The sequence below is a fragment of the Mirounga angustirostris genome, unplaced genomic scaffold (assembly GCF_029215605.1).
Source record: "Mirounga angustirostris isolate CCGP_5_RB_7025 unplaced genomic scaffold, mMirAng1.0.hap1 SCAF_11, whole genome shotgun sequence".
Classification (NCBI taxonomy): Eukaryota; Metazoa; Chordata; class Mammalia; order Carnivora; family Phocidae; genus Mirounga; species Mirounga angustirostris.
Genome location: NW_026991719.1, coordinates 76,783,732 through 76,809,258, shown reverse-complemented (window position 1 = coordinate 76,809,258; position 25,527 = coordinate 76,783,732). Strand labels below are relative to the sequence as shown.

The 25,527-nt window shown below is 36.4% G+C and overlaps 1 protein-coding gene across 7 annotated transcripts in view; it reads right to left on the bottom strand.

Annotated features, from left to right (window-relative positions):
* DIAPH2 (diaphanous related formin 2) overlaps positions 1-25,527 on the bottom strand; it is a 961,567-nt gene that overhangs the window by 163,526 nt on the left and 772,514 nt on the right. For all 7 annotated transcript variants that reach the window (XM_054508614.2, XM_045880234.3, XM_054508619.2 and 4 more), the window contains one exon: positions 8,804-8,899. In XM_054508614.2, the coding sequence (XP_054364589.1) occupies positions 8,804-8,899 (96 nt within the window). The remainder of the gene's footprint in view (positions 1-8,803; positions 8,900-25,527) is intronic.

Sequence of the window (25,527 nt, the reverse complement as noted above, 5' to 3'; positions counted from 1 at the left end):
CTTTATCCATTCATCTGTCAATGGACATCTTGGCTCTTTCCATAGTTTGGCTATTGTGGACATTGCTGCTATAAACATCGGGCTGCACGTACCCCTTAGGATCCCTACATTTGTATCTTTGGGGTAAATACCCAGTAGTGCAATTGCTGGGTTGTATGATAGCTCTATTTTCAACTTTTTGAGGAACTTTTAAAACATACTATCGCCCAGGCTCTGACTCCACAGATTTGGATTTCATTGGTTCAGAGAGGAACTGGACATAGCTATTTCTTAGAAGTCTCTCAAAGTGAGTCTACTGTGTAGCCAGGGCTGAGAAACAGTGCCACAAATGTTTGTTTTCTCCAGGGTTCTCTCTTTTGCTCACTTCTCTATTTATTTTCCCCAGATTATCTTACCCATTGTATTTTTAGCTGTGACCTGAAGGTTGACCAGTTCTCCAAGATTCCTAGTATTTACCCTGTAGTTATTGCCAAGAGGTAACCACACTAACACTACTGAGAACACTCAGTGGCTTGCCTAAGGATTATTTGATTTGCTACTTCCTCACCACCTCCTTTCCTCATCTCAAGAAAATCACACATAAACTATGGCCCACCCACTCCTGACTTTCACCACTTGCAAACCAGTTAACTCTAAAGCTGACAAAGATTTTCTTTGAAGATCTCATCCTTTTTGTCTCCCTCCTCATGTCTCCCCAGGCTTCTACCCAGTTAACTCAAGAATATCTTACTTCAACACGCAATCTATTCTCTCTCTGTATGAGGCCACAAATGTCTGTCATTTTAACTTATGAGACTATTCTCTCTGCATTAGATGACTATGAATCACCTATCACAGAATAAATGAGAAAGTGCTTTGTTAACTTTGTAAAGCACTAGGCATGCTGAAGTATTTTAACTATATCACATAGTATATGCTCAATAAATACAATTGAATTAAGAGAGAAAAAGGCCACATATTTGTAAGTGAAACTAGACATATTAACTTATGATTGGCAACTCCATTCAAGACCCTTGTAAGTGTCTAGAGTTTCCTGTCAGAATCTCTAGAAGAGACACGATTTATCTTTTCACTCTTTTGTTTCCTTCAAGCCCCAGCATTTAAGGTACACAAGATATTCATTTTTTAATCCATTAGGACCTTGTTCTTGACCTTCACTGTTCTACTGAAACTGCTTGGAAAAAGGTCAACTGTCACCTGCTAGTTGACAAACCCACTGGTCTTTTTTCAGCCATCATTTTATTTAACTTCCTGCAGAATATGACCCTGCTGACTTTCTCCATTCTGAAATTCTCCCTGCCTTCAGTCTTCCAGATGTCACTTTTTGTTGCTTCTCTTCTTCCCTTTCAACCATTTTTTCTCTCAGTGTCCTTTGCTGATTCCTCTATTTGCCTCTTAAATAATGTAATTCCCAAATACTCTATTCTCAGCCTATTTACCTCTCACTGGACATATTCTTCCTAGGTGATCCCAAGGTTTCTATAACCCTGTATGTGCAGATGCCCCCCAAATCTGTTATTTCCAGCCTCAACCCCTCTTGCTTTTGTGTGTGTGTGTGTTTGTGTGTAGTTATGTAATCTTCTACTTAAAAACCTCTGCTGGCTCTTTGTTGCAACAAACTTTGCATTATTGCCACTGTTCCCCTTCCCTATTTCCATTGCATGTATTTACCATTTCCTTTATTTGAAATGCTTATTTCTCCTGTTCTCTTCTAAGTAAACTACTATTCATCAAAACACAACTCAAAACACAACTCAAATGCCACTTTCATTATGAAAAATTTCTTAAATTCTCTAGGCAGCTAGTTGCTCTTTCAGCATTTTCTACACAGGTATATCACAGCATTTATATTGTGTATATATCTGCCTTCCCCACAAAGCTGTGAAAACTTGAAGCTAGCACCTATGCTTTATCCATTTTTACACTCCAGGGCCCTAGCACTGTTGCCTGGCCCCTAGGATTTGATCAATAAATGTCATTTGGGTGAATGCCACGTTTCTGTTTATTTGCCTGCATTATGTCATATTTTACTAGATTTCAAATGCACATTATAATATAGTAACTCTTCTATAGACTAAATGGGGTTTAGTTGGCTAGTCCAAGAATCTAACACTTACAAAACAGAAGACTAGGGAACCTCATGGGAAAGAACTCATCCTAAGGGAGAAGGAAGTAAGCAGCTTGGATGAATGACCAGCTTGACCTAGTAATAGTAACAAACAAACAAACACAAAACTCCAACAGAACTTGGTCATCAAAAGATGAGGATGATACTGGGGCACCTGGGTGGCTCAGTCGTTAAGCATCTGCCTTCGGCTCAGGTCATGATCCCAGGGTCCTCAGATCGAGCCCCACATCGGGCTCCCTGCTCCGCGGTAGGCCTGCTTCTCCCTCTCCCACTCCCCCTGCTTGTGTTCCCTCTCTTGCTGTGTCTCCCTCTGTCAAATAAATAAAATCTTAAAAAAAAAAAAAAGATGAGGATGATACTGAGTGCTATACATGGGATCTGTCATGGGCTTGTCTTTGGACCTTGCTATATGGGACCAAATCCTATAGAGATCAAGAGCACTGTAACTTAAAACTGAAAGCTGTTTCTCTAAAAATGTAAGACTTTCAGGCATAAGTAGTGTTGCTTGGTACACTGGTGAAGTGCCACAAAAGAAGAGGGAGGTGTTTCCCCCCACTTTGCCACTGACCACTGTCAAACTCTGGCATCATGAAGGCATGAGAGTGCCCACTGCTATAGCAAAGAGCAGACATGTAAATGTATGGTATCACGGGTGGAGGTAGAAGAACAGTGGTGGGTGACTTTGTTTGTGAAATGCCCCCTGAGAACTTCCAGAAATGCTTCAAAGATCCCTTATAGGCATTTGAGGTCCTGAATGTGTATGTGGAAAGAAGAACTAGGAAAATTTGGGTTTTGTTATTTACGTGAGGTAGAGAGGCCTAGGAAAATGTGGGTTTTTGGGTTCTGTTGTAAAGATATTTTCCCTAATACTTAGAGTTTGCTTTTTTTCCTTCTTTTTTTTTTTATCATTGTTTCTTGCCCCTATCTGTTCTCACATGGTAAATTAGAGCTTCTCATTTTTTTAATTTAAATTCAATTAGCCAACACATAGTACATCATTAGTTTCAGATGTAGAGTTCAATAACTCATCATTTGTGTATAACACCCAATGCTCATCACATCACGTGCCCTCCTTAATGCCCGTCACCTAATTATCCCATCCCCCACCCACCTCCCCTCCAGCAACCCTAGGTTTGTTTCCTATAGTTAAGAGTCTCTCATGGTTTGTCACCCTCTCTGATGACTTTCCATTTAGTTTTCCTTCCCTTCCCCTATGATCCTCTGTGCTGTTTCTTATATTCCACATATGAGTGAAACCGTATGATAATTGTCTTTCTCTGACTGACTTACTTTGCTCAGCATAATCCCCTCCAGTTCCATCCACATCAATGTAAATGGTAAGCATTCATCCCTTCTGATGGCTGAGTAATATTCCATTGTGTGTGTGTATACATATATACATACATACATACCACATCTTCTTTTTCCATTCATCTGTCCATGGACATCTCGGCTCTTTCTATAGTTTGGCTATTGTGGACATTTAGGACTGTAGAGCTTCTCATTTATATTGTTATCTTGCTGATCCAAAAACCTACAATTGTGTGTCCCCTGAGTTTCTTTTTTTTTTTTTCAAATTTAGTTTTCTTGGTTGCCCTGTGTAGTTCTACAACCAAATTACATTTATTCTGTTTCCTGGTTTCATTTCTTCATATGGCTTCTCTTGTAAATTTTTTTTTTAATGTCTGGAACTATATGCCAAAATCTGGTAATAGCCAAAATAGCTAAGTTAGATATCTATTGCTAAGAAGACTGTTTATATTTACTTGTAGTGGGCGAAGAATGAAGAAGTCAAATTGGTTGAGAGAGGAGAAGCAAGTTCTAAGTATCTATAGCTATTCAGTAATGATTTCAGATGTGGCATTGTGTATTTATATTTTAAGTGTGGTTTTCACTTCTGCAAAGTTTTTTTTTTTTTTTTCCATGTGTTTCTTTTTCTTCCAAAGCTTACCTTTGATCTTATAATGACAAAGTCAGGAATACTTATGGGTAATCCTTTCCAAAGTGAATTGTAAACATACGGAACTTAATACTTTGAGAACTAACAAAGGCTGTCACAAAGAGGGTCCAGAAGGATTCAGCAAAATTCATAGGTGGTAAATCCATACTAGGTTATTAAGGAAAAGTGAGATGTTCCTTTCACCCACCAAACTGTTAGAAAGCATAGTCCATATTCTAGGGATGAATGAATAGGTGAGAGGTGAAGGGGTGGGGAAAGTTACTCAAACTCCCGTGCTGTACAAGCACGTTTCCTATCTCATTACGACACATATAAAATCACATTGCAATTTTATCACATGGCTTACATTCCTGTTTTCCCAAAAGGTATGTAAGCCCCTTGAGGCAAGTGTCCTGATTGGTGGTACATGTACCTGAACCAGTACATGACATCCAGGAAGCATTCAATAAAATTGTTCAATTGTTGAATTAATGCTATCAATCCCTGCAACCTCACAATCTACTCACTGCTTAGTTCCTGCATTCTGGCTCCCAGTTCCATCCAAATACTGAAAAGATGCTCTTAAAAAGTTGATAGAAAACTCCCATATGGCAAACCATTGGTCTTTATCCTTTTTGATTTTACCACAGATGTCATTGTTGAAAATGCCCACCTTTTCTGCCTTCTTAATACTTTCTTCTTCCTTTGCTCCTAGAACAATGTTTTGATTCTCCTCCCACCTGTCCAACTACTCCTTGTCTATCTTCTTTGCTAGTTTTACTTTTAGCCCCTAAGTGAAAGCATTTTCAAAGTTCTGTTTTGGATCTCTTTTATCTGAAGAATCACTCTAATAATCCCTTCCATTTCCATACTATACCCAGAAATCTTACAAACTCAACCATCTTGTGATGAAATCTACACCTATCCTTTTAAGAAACTTCTGGACATCTTGACCTCAATGCTCTGCTGCCACTTTCAGTTTCACTTTCCCAAAACTTACTTTATCTTCCATCACTACTCCTTTTCCTGCTCTTAATAGTTTTCTCTAATAACCCAACTATCTTTCTAGCTAATCAAATTCAAAACCCTGGGATTATCTTTGACTCCTGGCTACTCCTCTTCCTCTTCACCTAAATTATCTCTTTTCACTAAGAATATGACAGAAGAATCCTAATTCATCATTCACACTCCTGTAGATTAAATGTCTTAATATATAGCTTTGATCATGTTCCTCCACTGCTTAAAAACCTTCAATAGTTCCCCATTGCCTAAAGAATTATATGCTAACACCTTAGTCTCTTATTCAAGCACTCTATGATGTGGCATCAACCTACTTTTAAAAAAAAAAATTTATTGGGGCACCTGGGTGGCTCAGTTGTTAAGCGTCTGCCTCCGGCTGAGGTCATGATCCCAGGGTCCTGGGATGGAGCCCCACATTGGGCTCCCTGCTCCGCGGGAGGCCTGCTTCTCCCTCTCCTACTCTCTCTGTCAAATAAATGAAATCCTTAAAAAAAATTTTTTTTTAAATTCAATTTAGTTAACATATAGTGTATTATTAGTTTCAGGGGTAGAATTTAGTGATTAATCAGTTGCATAGGACACCCAGTGCTCATCATCCTACTTTTCCAGAGTTCTCTCCATACTTCTACACTTCATATAGCCTATTTTCTTACTAGGTGGACTATCTGCCATGCTCCCAAAATGCTTTGCACTTTCTTACTTCTGTATTTTTCTTAATGACATTTCATTTGCCTACTACCCCTACCTCCAATTCCAACTGCTGAAATCCATACTCACCCTTCAAAACCTTTTCTTCCATGACTCTTTTTCTGATATATACAATAAAACATGGTATTTCCTTCCTCTGAGCTCACAAAGTATATTATTAATAGCTCTTGTATAATACCTATTATTTTTTGCTTTATTCTGTAGTCTTTCTGTACCGTTTCTCTTTCCACAAGACACAAGGGTCTTGTAACTAAGAAAAATCATAATTTTTTCTGTATTTTCCTTCATGTGTAGCATAGTACCTTTCAGAGAACAGATGTACAATAAATTAATGAATGTTTAGGGGCTCATTTCCTAATCTCTGAGTTTGGTATTAGCAAAGCTTGTAATCTGGGTTGATATTCAGCCCATATGTATTAGTACCACATAGTGGCTACTTATTGCCTGTGTACATTCTGACTGGTTGAAGCCTGTGCTATACTAGTTATCAATATTTTTTTCAATAGCATTCCTTATATAATAGTCTCCCTTGAAATGTCTTTTGGGACCCTTAGCTGAAACAACACTCTCAGTATTTGGGATATAGGCAATATTTGGGAGCTCAGAGTTGCCTAATTTGGTAGATCCTGGGAGGGGACATAGACTCAGTGTGAAAGTTTTATAATTTAGGCAACTAATCATACTATTTACTAACATTTTGATTTTCTAATGAAGAATATAAATCATCACCTCATTTTGTTTAAATAGTGAATCGAAAACACTGCAATTAAAAGCACAATTGTAGAGCTCTGTATTTTACATACCATAATTTCCATCTGTAAGTGATAATGGAGATGGCAAGCAGAGCAGTACGTCTTTGTTGTTTGTGACTCACTCCAATTTCAGATTTTTTGACTATTCCCTCTTATTTTACTTTACTTGATAAAAACAGCCTTCTTTATAATTTGATTTTTCTGCTTCTATCTCATCATGTTGAAGTGGAGGTTATTGAAAGAAGCAAGAATGCTGGTGTTGAACAGGTAAAGTATAACAATATAAAGTCAATAGGGCATTGAAAAAGAACCAAATAAGGTACCTAGGAAAGTAAAAACAAAAGGAGGCCAGCAGAAAAAGATACCTAGTTACGAAAGTCAGAAACAAGGAAGAAATCTGGGAAAATCCCCAGTTCTGTTGCTTCTAGAAAGAGGCAAGCAAATCGGAGAGTTTTTGGCAGACTTGTCAACTCTATGCCTGCCTCTCCCTCTCCCTCGCGTGAACTCTGATGCTCAAGATGCTTTAGCAATCATTGCCACCGTCTGCTTCTAGTTTCTTTTTACCGCTGGACATTTGCATTGGCTGCTGTCACTTGGAAGGACCGCCAGAACTACTTGGGCTGATATCTTTGACCCTGTGTGTTCATGGAGGTACTCCAGCTACAAACCAAAGGAGGTCCCGGTTTGGATTACTTGGAATCAGTACTGTGAAATTATGCAGTTTGTGAATCTATTCTTGGTGTTTCACAGTTGATGACACTATATTCCCTTGCGTACCAAACTCAGAGAAACCCTATTAGATGATCTCTCTCTTTCTCAGTACAATCTTTCTAGAGTCAGTATGAGATGTGAGCCTAATCAAACATGGGCCTTAGCAAATGTATTTTAAAAATAAATAGCCTAGAAAGATGATGGCAGTTCTTTTATGGTATGGAATAACATGCTTATATTTATCAGCTGCTTAACAGAGAACTGAATTGATAGAAAAATTATTTCAGTTTGCTTTTCACTGTTAATACTCTGATAGTTCAAGAAAGAACAGTGAAGGTTTCTATTTTCCTTAGGAGGTGGAAGGGGTCTCTGATAGCATGGTAAAACATTCTTATTTTACAGATAAAGACTGAGAGTAGATGAAATGGCTGCTTCATAGTTACAGATTACTAGTGCTCCTAATATTCTGCTCTGCAGCACTACCTTAAAAAATTAATATGAATATACAAATAGAGATTTTACTTTTCTTTCCTCCAGTCTTTTACTCTTTTTGTAGGCCATCTTCAATGTCTTCATATCCATCACAATTCACCCAAATGTAAAAAAGATGAATATAACTTATATTGTCTTCTGCCATGAATTTCACCATTGCCAAAAGCTTTCCTGGACAACTGTACTGGGCTCCATTTCTTTCACTGTTTTGTTGGAGCACAATGGTTTTAAGAGCTACCACTTTGTATTCTGATGATATACGTTAGTTTCCAGTCCAAATACAGAATATTTTTTGAATTGTAGGCTATTCAAGGCAAATCTTATTAATCTAAATTAAGGAGAACTTACATGTTTACTACTAATGCTCCTTTTTCATTTACTACCCCATATAGCTCCATAGCCCATGAAGAGGACTTTTAAAATCAATATACCTAATTTCTTCCTCTTCTTCGAAGAAGATATAAACTAAAAATATAGAAATTTCCTTAAAGGAGGTGGATAGCTCAGCTACCTGGATTATTCTGAGAGGAACTATTATTTACCTCAGCCATAGCATATGAACAGAGAAGACAGACAATTTTCTAATACCACTGTGCCCCTCTTCTCTTTATTAACATGGAGAATGAATATGGATTATACTACAAAGCCAAAATGACCTCTAGAAAGAAGCATTATTTCAGTTTCCTTACCTGTAAATAGCTAATGTGACATCCCTAGGGCCAATTACTTTTAATGATTTAATTACATTTATGGTTTTATAAACCATGTTCCACCCAAACCACATGCACATAAAACAACAATTAAAATATTTAATATTAAACACAGCAGGAGTCCTTATTTCTGAAATTTTTTTGCAAAGTCTACAGTTATTTGAAGATACCTTTGCCAAGGTGAAACTTGTGATCACATAGACATAGAAGCATGTTGAGACTTTTTAACACATGAACTGAGATCCACTGTTAAAAAAAATTCATGGGGAAGGTTTTTGGGGGGTGGTATTTGGCTATGAACATTCACATTTTATAATACCATGCAAACTGGAATGAGTTTTACCTGGATTCCTTGGAATCCGCTTTCTGCGGTCTCGGAATGCTGCACCTGATTGTAGGGCTTCTAGAAGATTATCCATCACACCAGTCTCATCACCCTCTGGAGGGAGGGAGAAATCAGAATTAATTCTGGAGCAATTCAAGTTAAACTACAGGAAAATAAAGGGGGAAAACTCCTGTCAGATTTACATAATATCCCTAAATTAAAGACGTGTATCTGTTTAAACATAATGGTTCCTGTCAGTTTCTGGCACCACAGACTACTTTGCTTATTATGCACCATTAAGCAAAACTCATGCCAATCCCACTGTTCTTTCAACTTAAGGACCTTGTCTTTTGTATTATTGATGACATGCTCAGTATGCAAATAAACAGTAGCTGATCAGCTACTGCTGCCTTCCTGTTAAGATTCTTATAAGATATTCCTAAGGAAGAAACCAATGACCTGGCTTAATGCAATCAATGTGCGGGGCGTGATTTGATGAAGCAGAGTTACACAAGGTTAAATACTGATTGTATTAATACCTTCAGCATTCAACCATCATCTGCGATTATCTCAAAAGACACTATTTGCAAAAACACATTTGCATTCAATTCCTACCTAATCCATATCCTTTACCCATTTCAGAATGCTGACATTGTAGAAGGAAAAGGTGACCACATCATTTGAAAAGCCACATTTTACATTTGAGAGACATTAGCCAGAGTGTCATCATCCCTTTTATTTTTTAATTTTTTTTTCATCATCCCTTTTAGAATGCTGTTGTGTTTCTAAGTTTTTCCTATGGGAAAGAACTGTTAAGATTCAAAAGATGTGCATGGAAATTCCTAATGCAAATGCATTTAAAACATTTTACCCTACCCTTATCTTTGAAAATTCTGGCCATCAAAAACACTTTAAAGATTTGTTAGAACATTTGTCTCAAGGTATTTATTGCCAGAAACTCTACTACACTGTGGATAATCCACAGAGAGCTGAGACGCATCTTCCCATCTGGCCTAGATGACAATAAAAGGACCCTAACTAAGTGGCTAATTTGAGTGGTAGCTAAATGTGTGGGTCTGGGGTAGAAGACATTTGTAAGCAGAAGGGTTAAGAGAAGAAGAAGGCAGGAGCGAGGGAGAAAAAACTGACCTGGGAGCTATTCTAAAGTTAAATTTAAATCCTACTTTGTTTAAAGAATGACTATGGGGTATCATATCACACACACAAAAATATTCTCTTACAGGGCAAGAACAAGCTAAAACCTTTTTTGATTATGCCCTTTATTTGACTTGAGATCAATCATTTGTTCTTTTAAAATGAATTCTCTAGGATATGATATTAAATAAAAAACAAAGGGAAGCAGAGAGGTTCTCAGGTCCAAAATCTGGTAAAAACAGGACAAATAAAAGGAAAGTAGAACCCCAGTGACTAACCAGGGAAAGGGGATTATGCACATTTAGGAATATTAAAGCTGCAGACACATCTGAACCATCACCTGCTCTCTACAATAGAAAAAAAAAGGAACTGAAAGTAGTTTGGTACGGTTAGAATGTACCTGGGAGAATGAAATTTTAGGCAGTAAGCACTTTACATATGTTGTATCTTTTAACCCAGCTACACACTGAAATAGGTATCATCTCTGTTTTCAGCTGGGGATACTGAAACTTAGACTTTAAGGATCTCGTTCCAGATCACACAGTTAGCATGTGGAGGGTCCCAGGTAGGAACCCAGGTCAATGTGACACCAAGACCAGCCCTCTTTGCATGCAGCTAACAGAAGACAAAATGGACTAGGCATATGGTGACCAGATGATAAAAGATCATAATTCTATGATATGCGTTTGAGCATTATCCTATAAGTCAACACTCTCCAATAGACATAAAATGCAGGCCAAAAATGTGAGCTGCGTAAGTAATTTTAAACTTCCTAGTAGCCACATTTAAAAAAATTTAAAAACAGATGAAATCAATTTTTTTTAATGTTTAACTCAATATATACAAAAATATTTATTTTTTAGTCTTTTTATCAGATTAAGTCTCAGAAATCTAGCATGTTTTTATTAGCTACATTTAGCTAATTACATCAGATTAGCTACATTTCAAGTGCTCATTACCTATATGTGGCTAGTGCCTACTGTATTGGGAAACACAGCTATAAGCAACAGGAAGCGACTTGATTAGATTTTCATTTTAGAAAGACTTATTGGACAGCACTGTGGAGAATGACTCAGAGTATGGCGTAACAGAAGACAGGGAAATGGTTAGGAATGTAGTGTAACTGTCTAAGAGATAAAGGAGCGAACTAAAAGGATAGAAGAGTGAATGGAGAGGGTGGATACTTTGAAGGTCTTAATATAGTTAATAAGACCTGGCTGAGGGGGTGAGGTCAAGGGTGAGGAAAGGAGTCTAGATGATCAAGGATAAACAGGTATGAGAAAATATGATTATTTTTTTAGGAATATTTAAGTAGAGGGGCGCCTGGGTGGCTCAGTCATTAAGCGTCTGCCTTTGGCTCAGGTCATGATCTCAGGGTCCTGGGATTGAGCCCCATGTCAGGTTCCCTGCTTGGCGGGAAGCCTGCTTCTCCCTCTCCCACTCCACCTGCTTGTGTTCCTGCTCTCGCTCTCTCTCTCTCTCTGTCAAATAAATAAATAATATCTTTTTTTTTTTAAAAAAAAAGGAATATTTAAGTAGAGCTATCCAGTGAGCAGTTAGAAATATGAGTCTGGACCCCAGGAGTGAAGTCTGGGCTGAAGCTAAAGATTTGAGTACTGTTGGAAGATGGGTGAGATCACCCTGATATACTATATGAGAAGAGAAGACACTATAGGATGCAACTCCTGAGGACCCCAATTTTTAATAGGCCGTCAGGAGAAGCAGAATTGCATAGAAGACATGAAAGGAATCTTTAGAGATATAAAAATACAACCAGAAGAGAACCACAGTATAACTGAATTTCATTCATCCTTATAAAAATAGTCATTATAAAGACTATGTAGAAAAATAAATATATGTATAAAAGTGAAAAAAACAGACTATAAAACAGCGTGTATTTATGATTTTACATAAATAATATGCAATTATTAAATTTTAAAACATTAAAAATTATAACAATGACATGGATGCCACTTCATTAAAATTCTTTAATGTAATTATATTGTGTATATACTGAAAATGGAACAAATATGATACAGAGAGGAATTAAAAATAAATCCCTTTACTTAATTAATGGTTGCCATCTGAACACAACACTGTCAAAATAGTATGCTAGGTCACTAAACCACTTTTTTTTCATTAGTTTCCCCCTCCCCCTGAGAAGCCTTTTTAGACACTTTTTTCCTAATCCCCCACCATTAAAATTTAATACAATAGATGTACTGCATATCTGTTTATATAGTATGGCCCTTTGGAAGGCCACAGACAATTGTAATATCTAAGATTTTTCTCTGCCCACTTCCCCAAGAACCAATATTCATCCCCTTGGGGGTGATACTGTTCCTGCTAAGAAGGCATGTGTTAGATGGTTCTATTAAAAAAAAAAAGGCCAGGTCTTTGTAAATATCACTGATGTATTAAAGGAAAGAAATATAGGTTTCAGTCCACCATTACTTTATCATTTGCTTCATAACTTTTCAAAAGAGTTGAGAGATTTTCATGAAATACCTAACCTGAAGGTATGAAGGTTTTATAAATATACCTTAGAACTGTTTTATATTTCAGTTACTCTTCCTAAAACAAAATGGAAGCCAACATGATCATTTGAAAGATGTCATCCTTCATTTTAAAGGAATTTCAGTGGAATTTGGTATGTGATTGAATTGTGTGAGACTGACAATTCACTTAGAATTTGCAAGTTCATAGAACCATTAATTCTTACTTAGATGTGATTTGTAATAAGTATCTGTTTTTATTTTCTATTTTTTGGTCCATGAGGTCAAACTTGGGGAAAAATGTGTCTTTTTCTCACTGAAAAGGAAAATAGTTTTATTGAATTGCATAGGAAACTGTGTTTTCTTACAATACATATTTTACTCAGTGGAAGAATATCAAGGAAAAAAATTGGTACTGTTTTTAGGCCCTACAGTAATATATGGGCATGTCTGGGAAGTAACAATTCAGAGGCAACTTTCTAACATTTCATCCTGAAATTAGATCAGAGACAGTATTAAGGAGGTAGGCTGGTTACATGCAGTCCAGTGGGGCTCTGTGCGAAGTACATATATTTGGGTAAAATGAAAGGCATGCATTGTACCTTCTATTTCATGTTTCCAACGGTGTTGGCCATTCAGTGGATACAGAATGTCTGCTGCTCTCAATTTTCATCATCAACAATTACCTGTGTTGTGTTGACTTAATTTCCCCAGAAGAGTTTGGAGGTGACAACAGATTAAAATTATCACTAGGTAAATTAACTATCTCTGGTACACCTTTGTGCAAGACTATTCCCCAATGGTTGCACAAACTTATTTAGAGGCAATTCTCTGTGGGTTTCTCACATTTCCGTGCACTTTGTGAGCACAAGAATTGATGACCTTTGTTCTGGACTATCTTTTCAAGACTGTTTTTATAGTGAACAGCCTTGAAAGACACAGTGTCTCCCTTCAGAGCAGAGGGTAGGTCTGTTTGTTTTGAGGATAGATTATATTTCCCTACAGGGGGATCATTTCATTTCATTATAATAGACTTGGGTTCCTTAAAACTGGGGTCCTCAGCAGTAAAACAAACCCACTGTGTGCATAGCATACACCTGAACTCACCTTGGCACTGCCCTGGGGGAGTTGGAAGGTAAGGGAAAGCAGTATGAACATGAAGCTCACACTGCTGGCTATACTGTGAATAACAAGAGTTCTTTGTCTCTGACCTAGGAGTCTTGTTTCTTATGTAAGCATCCCTGAAACTATAGCAGGCTTACTTGTTAGCATATAAGTAGGGTAAAATTTCTGACCCTTCACAGTTTTTGAAAATACTCTGAGATCTCCTTTCTTTTTATCAAACATTTTTAATTACAATATCCCTTATTCCTCTAAGAACCTAACACTTAGTGCCTTGGGCATTCCCATTAACTAAGACCCAACTCCAGGTCATTACTTCTCAAAAATGACTAAACTAAAGCCAATAATATAAAAATTATTAACTAAGATCCTAACAACCTGGGAATAATGGCTTTAATTCACTATTATAGGGGCGTGTGGGTGGCTCAGGTAGTTAAGTGTCTGCCTTCGGCTCAGGTCATGACCCCAGGGTCATGGGATTGAGCCCCACGTTGGGTTCCCTGCTCAGAGGCTTCTCCCTCTCCCCCCTGCTCGTGCTCTCTCTCTCTCTCTCAAATAAATAAGTAAAATCTTTAAAAAAAATCACTATTATAGCCTCCTTGAATTCTCAATTGTATAATTAAGGTTTTCTAGAAAAGCTGAGCTGCTCAAAAGTTGAAGAAGTTATCAAAAAGCAATCAGTTTAATGTGACCCAAAAGAAGCAAAAGGCTTCCTACTGAGGGTAGGACCCTACCATGTGAGATAATAGATTATATAATTTAAAAAAATAAAACGATGGTCTCTGTGGGTTAGAAGAATTGGGGAAGACTCATGGAAGAATTAGGACTTAAGCTAAGCCTCTGGAAACATTACATTAAAAAGGTTGCATAACGACTGGTTGGAGGACACTAAAATCTAGATTTATTAACTCCTAGCACACACATATGTGCTCACTTGCTTGCTCTGTGTGTGTGTATATAAATTTACAAATACTGTAATGTATAGATCTTATGCATACAATTTGATGAATTTTTGACAAGTACCTACACCCATGTAAGTACAATCACAAGCAAGACATTGAAACTTTCCATCACCTCCAGTAAGTTCCTTCTTGCCTCCACCACTCGGAAGCAATATTTGCTCTGATTTTTGCCATCATATATTAGCTTTACCTGTTCATATCATATAATTTTAAGAGGGTAAAATATGTCAAGGTTGTTTTGAATAAGTATAGCTACCTGAAATCAAATATGTATCGTCTGCATGATAAACCATGGGGAGAGAACATAGTTGAAAGGTACAGGAGTTGTAGTTGGATAGATTAGATCAAAGTTCTAAAGGGCTTTGGATATCAAAACAAGAAATCTGAACATGCTTCAAGGGACACTAAAAAGCCAGCACAATAGTGACATGAGACAGGTTAACATTTAAGGTCAGCCTCATAGTAGTATACAAATGGACCAGAGTGGGAGAGAAATCAGTTCTATAAGGATACAATTTAATATGCAGTGACAAATATTATTCTGCATATAATCCTGGGCAAAATTTTGGCATTACTGGTGAAAGACTAAATAGAAAAGTAAAATTGGTTTTGTGAGCAAGGTCATGACCAGTAGTAAATGGAAGTTGGCAGTGTAAGAAGGCAGTGATAAGTAGAATACAAGAAAAATCAGTGTTAGCTTCAGTTTTTTCACACTACCTATTATGGTCCAGATTGAGATCATGCTGCAAGATGCATGGATTTGTAGATGGCACAAAATTAGAACCTATCAAAAAAGAGGGAAGCAACATTTCTTCTCTGGGATCTAAAAAAACAGCTCTTATAATTCAACAAAGTAATAGGTAATAGACTAAGTAAAAGGCAAATACAATATGGTGAAAATAACACAATGTGCTGCAGGACCATAATATCTATCTGTAAGAGTAACACTAATACTACAAATGAGAGTAATACTAATACCATAAATGAGTCAGAAATAAAATAAATCAAACCATTTGGCAAAGCACTATATCAACAGATGTGACAAAGCCTGGGCAACTTGTATTGCAGTCTACAAACATCTCAAAAGCCTATACCTGCTGGGAGGTTTTTGTTAGTTTGTAGTTGGGAAGTTTTTGTTAGTTTATACTTTAATTGGAAGTGAGTGAAGAATGGAGAAAATGGTGACTTGGAAAATCAACAGATGGTAACTAAGACTATTGTCTATGCAGTTATTTATGGCAATGGAAAGTATTTAAGAAAATCAAGACACCATTCCAAAGAGATTAAAAGAGGGCATACATAAAAATGTATAAAGTTTTAAAGAAAATAATGAAGGCAGATGTTCCTGTTGAAAAGAAGCAAACTTTTACAAGAGAAAAAAGGACACAGGAGCTTAAAAGAAATTACCAGAAACCACAGGATGAGCTAGGGGCAGTGTAGTAAGTACATTACATGGCACTTGAAAATTTGTAAAACAAAACAGAAAAACATTATGCTCCCAGGTTGAGGACTAGCACAGTGGTACCTACCAAAAAGCAAAATTAATCTCAGAGCAATTAAAGTTAAAACTACAGGGAAAATGTTGGTTAGAGAGTTCATTCATTCTGTTATCTCATCTCCTTGCCAGAACAGGTAATTAACAGTTTCCTATAGTGAGGTAAATCATCAGATCCTGGATAAACTTCATAATGAATACTACTCTTCTTTAACAATTTTAAGGTTAATGTTTTAGGTACATTTTGTCATGAAATAAATACTGTATTAGGAATCACAAGATAAATGGATATTCTGCTCCAGAGTGATGAATGGTGAGGGATAAGGTGATTTCTCTCCAAGTATCCACATGGTAGGTACTACCAAAGTTTGTCAGGGTAACTTAACTTTCCCTGATGTATTTGCACCTTAAAGAGAGCTTGTTGACACAAATGAATGGATTTCTAATGGTAGAGTTATAGCAAAGGAACTTTTTTGGCCAGGGGCAGATTTTTGGCAGTTTGCCTATGGTAAGATGGCTTGATAGTAAATGGCTGTTAAAAAATAATGTTTACGCATATTCATTTTTTTCTAGTTACCTACATGCTAGAAGATTGGGAGAAGAAAATCACACATCGTAAAAATAAACACCCAACAAACCTGAATGTTAGCGCTTACCAGAAAACCATTGTTGATGTCTCTGGTAAAATAGCTCACATTCAATATTTTAAATAATTAATATTTCAAATTGAAATACTATGTGTATCTTATCAAAATCAATCATTTACTAAGGGCATGGAATACTTGTGAAGGGAAAATTATGCAGAAACAAACTTGGAAGAAGAATATCAATTAAGTCAATTGAAAACCACCCACCAAAGGAAATCTAATCTACTTTCTGAAAAGGCAAAAGAAAGATGTTTTTGGAAGTAGGACTATTAATAATATCTGTGATTTATTTAGAAGCTCCCATATGTCAGGCCTATTTTAAGGGATTTAAGTTAATCCCCACACCAACCTATTTTCCAGATAAAGAAATTGAGGCATATTTAGGAGAAGTAATTCATTCAAGGTCACATAGTTGGGAGGTGAGAGAACCAGCATTAGAACCCGGAGAGTATGAAAAAAAAAAAAAAAGGAAAAGAACCTGGAGAGTATGTTTCTGGAGAAGGTATCAGCAAACTCTAGCCCTAGAGGTCAGGTCCAGTCTACCACCTGTTTTTGAACAGCCCACATGCTAACAGTGGTTTTCACATTTTAAATGGTTTTTTAAAAACCAAAAAAAAAAAAAAAGAAGAAGAAGAATATTTGTGCTACATGAAAATTTCACAAAATTCAAATTTTAGTCTATAACTTTTATTGGATGATAACCATGATCATTCATTATGTATTGTCTATGGCTACTTTCAGGCTACAACAGAAGAGTTGAGTAGTTATGACAGAGACATTTTGGCCTGTGAGGCCCAAAATACTTACTATCTGGTCCTTTACAAAAAAGTTTCTTGACCCTTGCTCTAGACTACGCATAGTCAATATCAACATTATGCTGGTATAGGCACCTGTGGAGCTCACAATTAGCCTCTGAGATACTGAAGGACATTGGCAACCTCCATATGAGTAAAAAAAAAAAAAAGCTCATCATGGATGGAAGGTAGGAAGGAACATAAGCAGTCAATGTCAGCCTTCTTGAAATTGAGATACCTTCATTTAGAGGGCCAAAGCCAAGAATGAGACAGGATAATGAAACAACAATTATATATACACTTCTCTGTGGATTTGCATTTAAGAGTCCTTAAAGTATACTTTCAAAAGAAAAGTTACAAAAAGAGAAGAGTTTTTTTCCAAAGGTCAGTGGGAGACTTGCTTTCCAAGTGCTGATTTCCTGTATGACAATTAACCTGTGACTGACATGGAGCAATTTATAGCCTCCTTACAGACGACTTCGCTCCTTATCTATGGATTTCAACTGGACTGTCATATCAGAATACACACCTATACAATAAGCCTAACCATCTTCATAAGAAATACAAACACATGACTAAGGTGGAGAGAAGATGGAGAGAAATAGTTTTAGCTTCCAGACCACCATCATGAGGCCAAATGTATACTTGTATTGTCCTTAGTGCCTAGCACAGAAACAAGGTAAGTGTGGGATGAAAGTGACTTTTCAAGACTGGCCCTCATGAGAGTGCAGTCAGGCAGTTTTAACGGATGTCATACACCATGGCAATAATGGCAGCCCACCACTGAGTATAAAAATGTTGTATGGGCTGTTATATGCAACTGATGAAACACTAAATTCTACCTCTGAAACTAATAAAAAAATGTTATAAATGAGGGAGCAGGTACTCTTAATTACTGATGCTGGGAGTATAGGAAACAAGTGGACAATCAATTGCTACCCCAACTTTCGAATCTGGTGTTCTTCCTGTGCTTACTAGATTCTATACTCTATACTCTCATGAAGCAATTAGATCCACAAGTGGGGTGGAGCAAGGAGGGAGGAAAAGGAAAGAGAGAATTTCTGTTATTTAACTGGCTACTGTTATAATCCTCTTGATGAACATGTTAGATGGCTTATAAGAAACAAAGATGGGGGTTTGGTGTAAGGATGTACACAGAAATAAAGAGGAATAGAAAAACGGCCCTCAGCAGCTACATGGTCAGGCCCCATGAAGAACTGAAACACCATTCAAGATACAATCATGACTAATCCTCCAGCTACAACAATAGCCCTAGTCATCTGTTAATATTACTTTATTACCTTGATGCCCACTCACACTTCCCCATGTGCATCCACTCTTACTTGTTTTCATTTTCTCTTCTGCCATTTGTAAACTAATTCTCTTTCTTTGTGTCTTTGAGTCCAAATTCCCCAAGAAAAAGAATCAAATTGATTCAACCAGTACAGAATAGACTTCTGGGAGGAGTATTTATGGCAGGCCATCTCTTATGAAACAGACCAGCCTATGGCTTGTTGTCCTTGAGTCAAAAATCAATTTCTGGACCAATCTGAAAGTAGGGGAGGATCATATGGCACAAAACATAGTTAGCAATGCTTAAGAGGCTGCCTATTGCCACTTGCCTCAAAAAAGGAGCTGAAGGTTTGTATTTCTGATATGCATTATCATAACTCAATAGTGTAATTTACACTGATGTTTCAAAATGGGAGAGAGAAGGATTTACCTTTAAGCCTTGATCTAAATCCCTCAATAAATTCTAAAGAGGAGTTCAATAATCTGCTCCAGGAGAAAGAGCCAGTCTGACTCAGCATGGCTGGCTACTTTCTCAATCAACTAGAATGGTTTGTCCCCCCAGCAATCTCATTGCTGTCTCCCAATGGAATTGAAACAAATTGCTGAAAGATGATTATTTAGAAAGCATACCAAAGTGTCACTGGACAGTTTGTGGCCTTTCTGTCTTGGACAGTGGGAAATGATCAGTTTCAGGGCTTTTAGTTCCTTTCTATGATGGAGATGTCTTAATTCAAATCCCTACTATTAACTCTTATTTCCATTATAGGCCCAAATCATCAGCTACTTCCAAATAATGTTATTTACAAAATTTCCCATCACCTCAGACAACATGTCTAAGACTGATGTAATCATCTGCAGATTTCCCCACCCAACCATACTCCTAGTGACTTCTCATCCCAATTTTCTCATTTCTGATTATTTCCCAGGCTTGGAACCTTCATCTCCAAATTCAAACAGTGACTAAACTGTACTACTCCTTCACAGGCTATAACTCATGGAATCAGAGTTTCTTCTCCAAGTCTAACATTCATCCCTTAACCTGGACTACTAATACATGAATCAACTTGGTGAATTCTCTGTTTCTAGTCTCTCCTATTACTAAGCTCTAACTCTAATCACACGATCCCCTTTTCCAAGATTCAACGCTCATCAGATCCAATAACTCCAATGGCCTTATTAATTATTTCCAGATTTTTTCTTTGGCTCCTCCAACCATACCACCCAGGCTACTTCTCTTTATCATTCTGTATATATCCTGAATGTTCACATCTGTATGTCTTCCCTCATGTACCTAATTTAAGAAATAAAAGATTAAAGCAAATTCTAAAGAAAAAAGCAACAACAAAAAAAAGATAGAGACAAAAGATTTATATTTTCAAGTTTAAATGGATAGAGCTTTTAGATAGATTATTATATGAATATACTTAAGCTCACCAGATCTATTCAAGGGATCAAGTTCCTACAGTGAGTGCTATAGAAACAAATGACCTAAATTCAGGTAATTTAGACAATTTTTACAAATACATATTAACAATATCCTGCTCTATTAAATAATTAAAATTTAGATAGACCTTAATTATATGCTTTACTAAATAAAAGGAAGTTGGTCTCCAATAGAAAAAAAATTTAATTTCAAAATAAATAAATAACTCCCTAAGGCAGATATTCATAGTAAATTTAACATACTGCTACTACCATTTAATTGAATTCAACCTTTAAATTAAAAAAGAAGACATATTAAAAGTAATATGGTAATTGTATATTAAGTGGTATTGCCTTTTGGTGTTTCAAACAATCAAGGCAATAGCGATTAACCTCTTCATTACTTTATAATGTTCATCTGGGAAAAAACAGCTCTTCCAAGTTCAAATTTGGAACCCACAGAGCTCCTAAAAACAGAGGGCAATAAAGCATAGGGCGCTTCATTAGAGGAAGCCTATAATTACAGATTACTGAGTAAATAATATGGATGCCATTGAATTACATGGGAGTCAATCAGAAGAAAATGCTGTAGAATTACAGAATTAGGCACCGATATCCCAGAGATATAATTATGTCAATTTCTGAACATTATGTGGTTCTTTTAAAATAAAGTCATTATGGATGATAACTATGCTTAAATAACCTGCTAAAAGCTGGTAAAACCAGATAAAATACTGGCATTTAAAGAATGTCATTCCTTGGAGCTTAATTTCATAAGTGCTTTATTTTAACTTGATGTGTCTACTTGACCTCTGGATTTCTTTGAGTTTTCTTTTTAAATTCAAAAACTCCCATGGTTTATATCATATACTATTTTATGAAATAACTATGTCACTAGCTAGCTATTGATGTATAATTCCTGTTGGGTAAATAATTGTTATATTTTTATTGAAATGGATAGAGTTGTTGTCAGAGACAGACTTGCAAATAGACAATTTCTTGCTTGGGTTTAGGTAGAAAAGATTTACATTTTCATATTTGTTTCAACCATGTCTCTTTTTGGGACAGGAGGCTCCAAAGTGGAAAGCAGGTAGGACTCAAGAACAATTAATCAGCACTACTTCAATCATACCCTCAGCACACTCCTTATTTAATTTTTACTATCTCTTTCAAGCTTTCAACACATAACTAACTATTGGGCACTTATTCAGCAGATAGCACTGTGCAAAACAAACTATAAGGTATCCTCTTGAGATGCACTGCCACAAATAGGTAAATTGTGTATTTCTTCTTCTATGTAGTCTGATTTAAAAATTAAGATAACTTTTTGCTAATAAGGAATCTTCCAGTCAAACTGAATAAAATGAAATACTCTCTAAAAATCTCTACTTAACTTGATACATAGTATATCTGAAGAACAGAAAGGAAAATACAGTAGCTTTTTGGCTCTTAGAACAATAATTTAATGTAACAGCCTACTTTTTCCATTATGTTTTGAGAATGGCTCAAATGTTTCCAGAAGCCAAGTTTCTACGATTTAGAAAATCAAACTATTTTTGTATAGTCCATATACTGATGAATTACCTCAGATAAAGATGTTTTAAAGGGAACAACTGCTGATTTTATTAAATAAAGGATATTAAAGACTGTGTATTTTGCTTGACCACTGAACAGAAATAACTTTTGTTTTTAAAGATTTTATTTATTTATTTGACAGAGAGAGACACAGCGAACGAGGGAACACAAGCAGGGGGAGTGGGAGAGGGAGAAGCAGGCTACCTGCCAAGCAGGGAGCCAGATTCAAGGCTCGATCCCAGAACCCTGGGATCATGACCTGAGCTGAAGGCAGACGCTTAATGACTGAGCCACCCAGGCGCCCCCAGAAATAACTTTCAATATTCTTAATTATTTTCCCTCTTTTAGATAAGTATAAAAATATTCAAAAACAATTATCTGTTACTCTTCAAAAATGTGGTTAAAAATTGGTATCTGCCAAAACAGAGGAGAGTGAGGAAGTTACTAAATACTCATTGGCAAACATTTAGGATCAGGCAATATTTTGTTCTTTTTATCATTTGTTCACCTAAAATCATGAGTAAAATCTGTACACTATCAGATTTCACTCAATTGTTTATTTCCTATTTATAGCCTAGATCAACAGGGGAAAATTGCAATCCACAAAGAAATGATAAGGACAATTTTTCACTTAGCACTTCTGTGACAGCCAGTGATTTTTAGTATAAGGGGATTTATCCCCATCCTTTAGAAGGAATACACTATTGATGCTTTTACAATGTATGGAATCCTGGGTCTTCAACAGGACTATGATTTCTATTTCAGGAAAAGGAAGAGAAAAAAATTATGATTTTTTTAAAGCAATTACATATCTTGTGAGGCTTTAAAAATGTCATTATATTTGTTTTAGTAACTAAGTACTCACATTAGCATTGTCTTCAACAAAGAAGGAAAAGTATTACTGAGAGAATTCTATTCATTGCTGAAATTTATATCTAGTCTAGAGGAAGCTATGTTAAGGGGTATCCTAAACTGGGGAGTAAAGGGAGGAAGAGGTCACTTCAACCTCAAAGTCAAACCTGGAGGAGTCAACATGTGCTGGATGGATTGTTCAGCCTCACTTAAGAGGTGATTTGGAACCAGGTAGCTCAAGAAACCTTGTTAACATCCAGCTCTACTCAAGATATAAAATGTCTCTTAATCTCATTAGAATGATCAGGGCATATTTACTTGGAACAATAACAATGAATATGATAGATTAACCAACCACACTACATTTTCTCTGAAGAAATACTATGCAAACATAAGGAATGCATCCATAGGAGACCAGGCTACTGATTAGGTGACTTCATTAGGGTCTGTTTCCCAGTGTGGCCTTGCATGAACAGGGAATGATGCATGAACCCTCCCTTTTAGTGCCAAAAATTTGCTAGAAAATTCTCTTAAATGTCAAACTTAGCCAGTAAAGGATCAACTAAGACAGAGTATGAGTTTCATATACAATTAAAAGTGGTTAAGTAATAGCACAATATTATCTTTCTGTTTTGAGAATGATATAATTTTTATTAGATTGAACCATGTGAGGTTGCCATTTTTATAGGCAAAAAAAAAAAAAAGGGGCCAAATAGCAACAATTTCATATGGTTCAAACTAATATTTAGGCATATAATGAAGCCATTTGAACTGTTAACAATTCTCTAAGAAACTATTTCAAAATAGAAAAGGGATAGACAAAAGTGAAAGATTAAACAATGCAAAAGTCTATAATAATGAAAATATGCATTTAAAAATATTTTCTAAAATGCATAACTTCAAAGACACAGTCTTTCTAATAGTTTCTACATTCCGTAACTCCATCCTCCATGTTTTAACTTTGTATGAGTCATCAGTACAAGATCGAGACAAGCCAGTGCTCTGCACACAGTCAGCCCATCTTTTTGGCTATTATCTTCATGATAGAGATGTTGCCTTTTTTTCATTGACGTCAATAATTTCTGCTTCTTTCCCTAAAACTTAGGAATGGTTGTGTAAGATCTCCTAGAACTCTTTCCCTTGCCCCCACTTCAGCACAGGGATACAAGGCAGCTTATCCTGTCATTTTAATGAAACATCTTTGAGATATGATTTCACTGGGGAGAGATTTAGAAATCAAAGCTTAAGTAGGGCTTGTGAAAGTAAGTTATGCAGTACTGAGCAAAACACAATCTCTAAAACTCATTTTTTTCCCTCAGCAAGCATTAATGAATGTCAAGCCTTTATAGATTAGTTAATATACTTAGAGATAGAGAATACATGTTTGTTTTTCCAAAACCTTGATACAGCCAGTACCTCACTGAGAACTGAATAAATAAATCCACTCATTATAGTATTTTTCAGAAGAAAATTTAGCAATATTTGCAAAAAAAGGTCAAATTTATTTTTTTCGATAGTGAGCACATGAAATACCAACAATTGCTTCAATATTGCCTAGAATATCAATATATGCGCCACATTTACACTCTCATTAACTATAATTTTATTTTTGTGCACTATTATTTATCAGATAGGGAAATAAATCAACCATCTTAGTTCAATCAAACATCTAAATACATTTTTCATGTTCTTTGTTATTTTAGTGAGTTTCTTGAAAGAGAATGCCAGCATGACTTTTATTAATGTCAGAGAATGCATTTTGATAAAAGAAGGACCTTTCACATTCAAAATTCAATTTTTTCTCCTAACATGTCCAATATGACACAAACATATGGTAAATAAAATTATTTCAACAAATATGAGAGCCAACGGACCAGTGAGGAAAACCCTGAGCACGCTGTTAATATATTGAATACTAAAGAGCGTCTGAGGGGTGCCTGGGTTGCTCAGTTGGTTGAGTGTCTAACTCTTGGTTTTGGCTCAGGTCACGATCTCTGGGTCATGAGATTGAACCCCATGTCAGGCTCCGTGCTCAGCGCAGAGTCTGCTTGAGATTCTCCCTTGCCCTCTGCCCCTCCCCCCACTTATGCTCTCTCTAAAATGAATAAATAAATCTTAGAAAAATGAAGAGCATCTGAAATATATAAATCGTTGAACTTTTTAAAAGATTTTATTCATTTCTGTGAGAGAGAGAGCACAAGCGGGGGTGGGGAACAGAGGGAGAAGCAGACTCCCCGCTGAGCAAGGAGTCCCACGCAGAACTTGATCCCAGGACCCTGGGATCATGACCTGAGCCAAAGGCAGACGCTTAACTGACTGAGCCACCAAGGTGCCCAAATTATTCAACTTTTAAGAATAACTGAATAATTTCATAGTTTTTCATTAAAAAAGAGAAACATATGCAATAATAATGGTTAGCCATTATTAATGGCTATTAATGTCAGCCATCAGAATGGGCTGACAATTGGACAAATGTGATTAACATGGTGGAATATACTGGTTAGAAAGTCTGCTTTCTATTTTCCCAATAAGAATATAATTAAGGTTGGGTTTAGAAATAAAATATTTTGTCTGAAGTAAAGGAATAAGACATGTCAAGTAATTTCAATAAAAATAAAAGAATCATAACGGCATTCAAGAACAATGGAACTTGTGAGGAATGTAAGTGCAGTTGGTTATTTCCCTGGACATCATTCACTATATAAGGATTATTGGTGCTATTACATTTCCTTCTCCTGGGACATTTAGAAATATGTTGTCTAACCATTTGTCCTACAGAGTTATATACAGGCATACCTTGAGGCAGGGAAATGGCCCAGATAATCTAGAGAGCATCCTAATGTTTTATGGAAACCAAATCACAGAAAACAAATTCAAAGGACTGATACTACTCTAAGTGAACTTAGCATCAAGTGCAAACAGACCCAGGA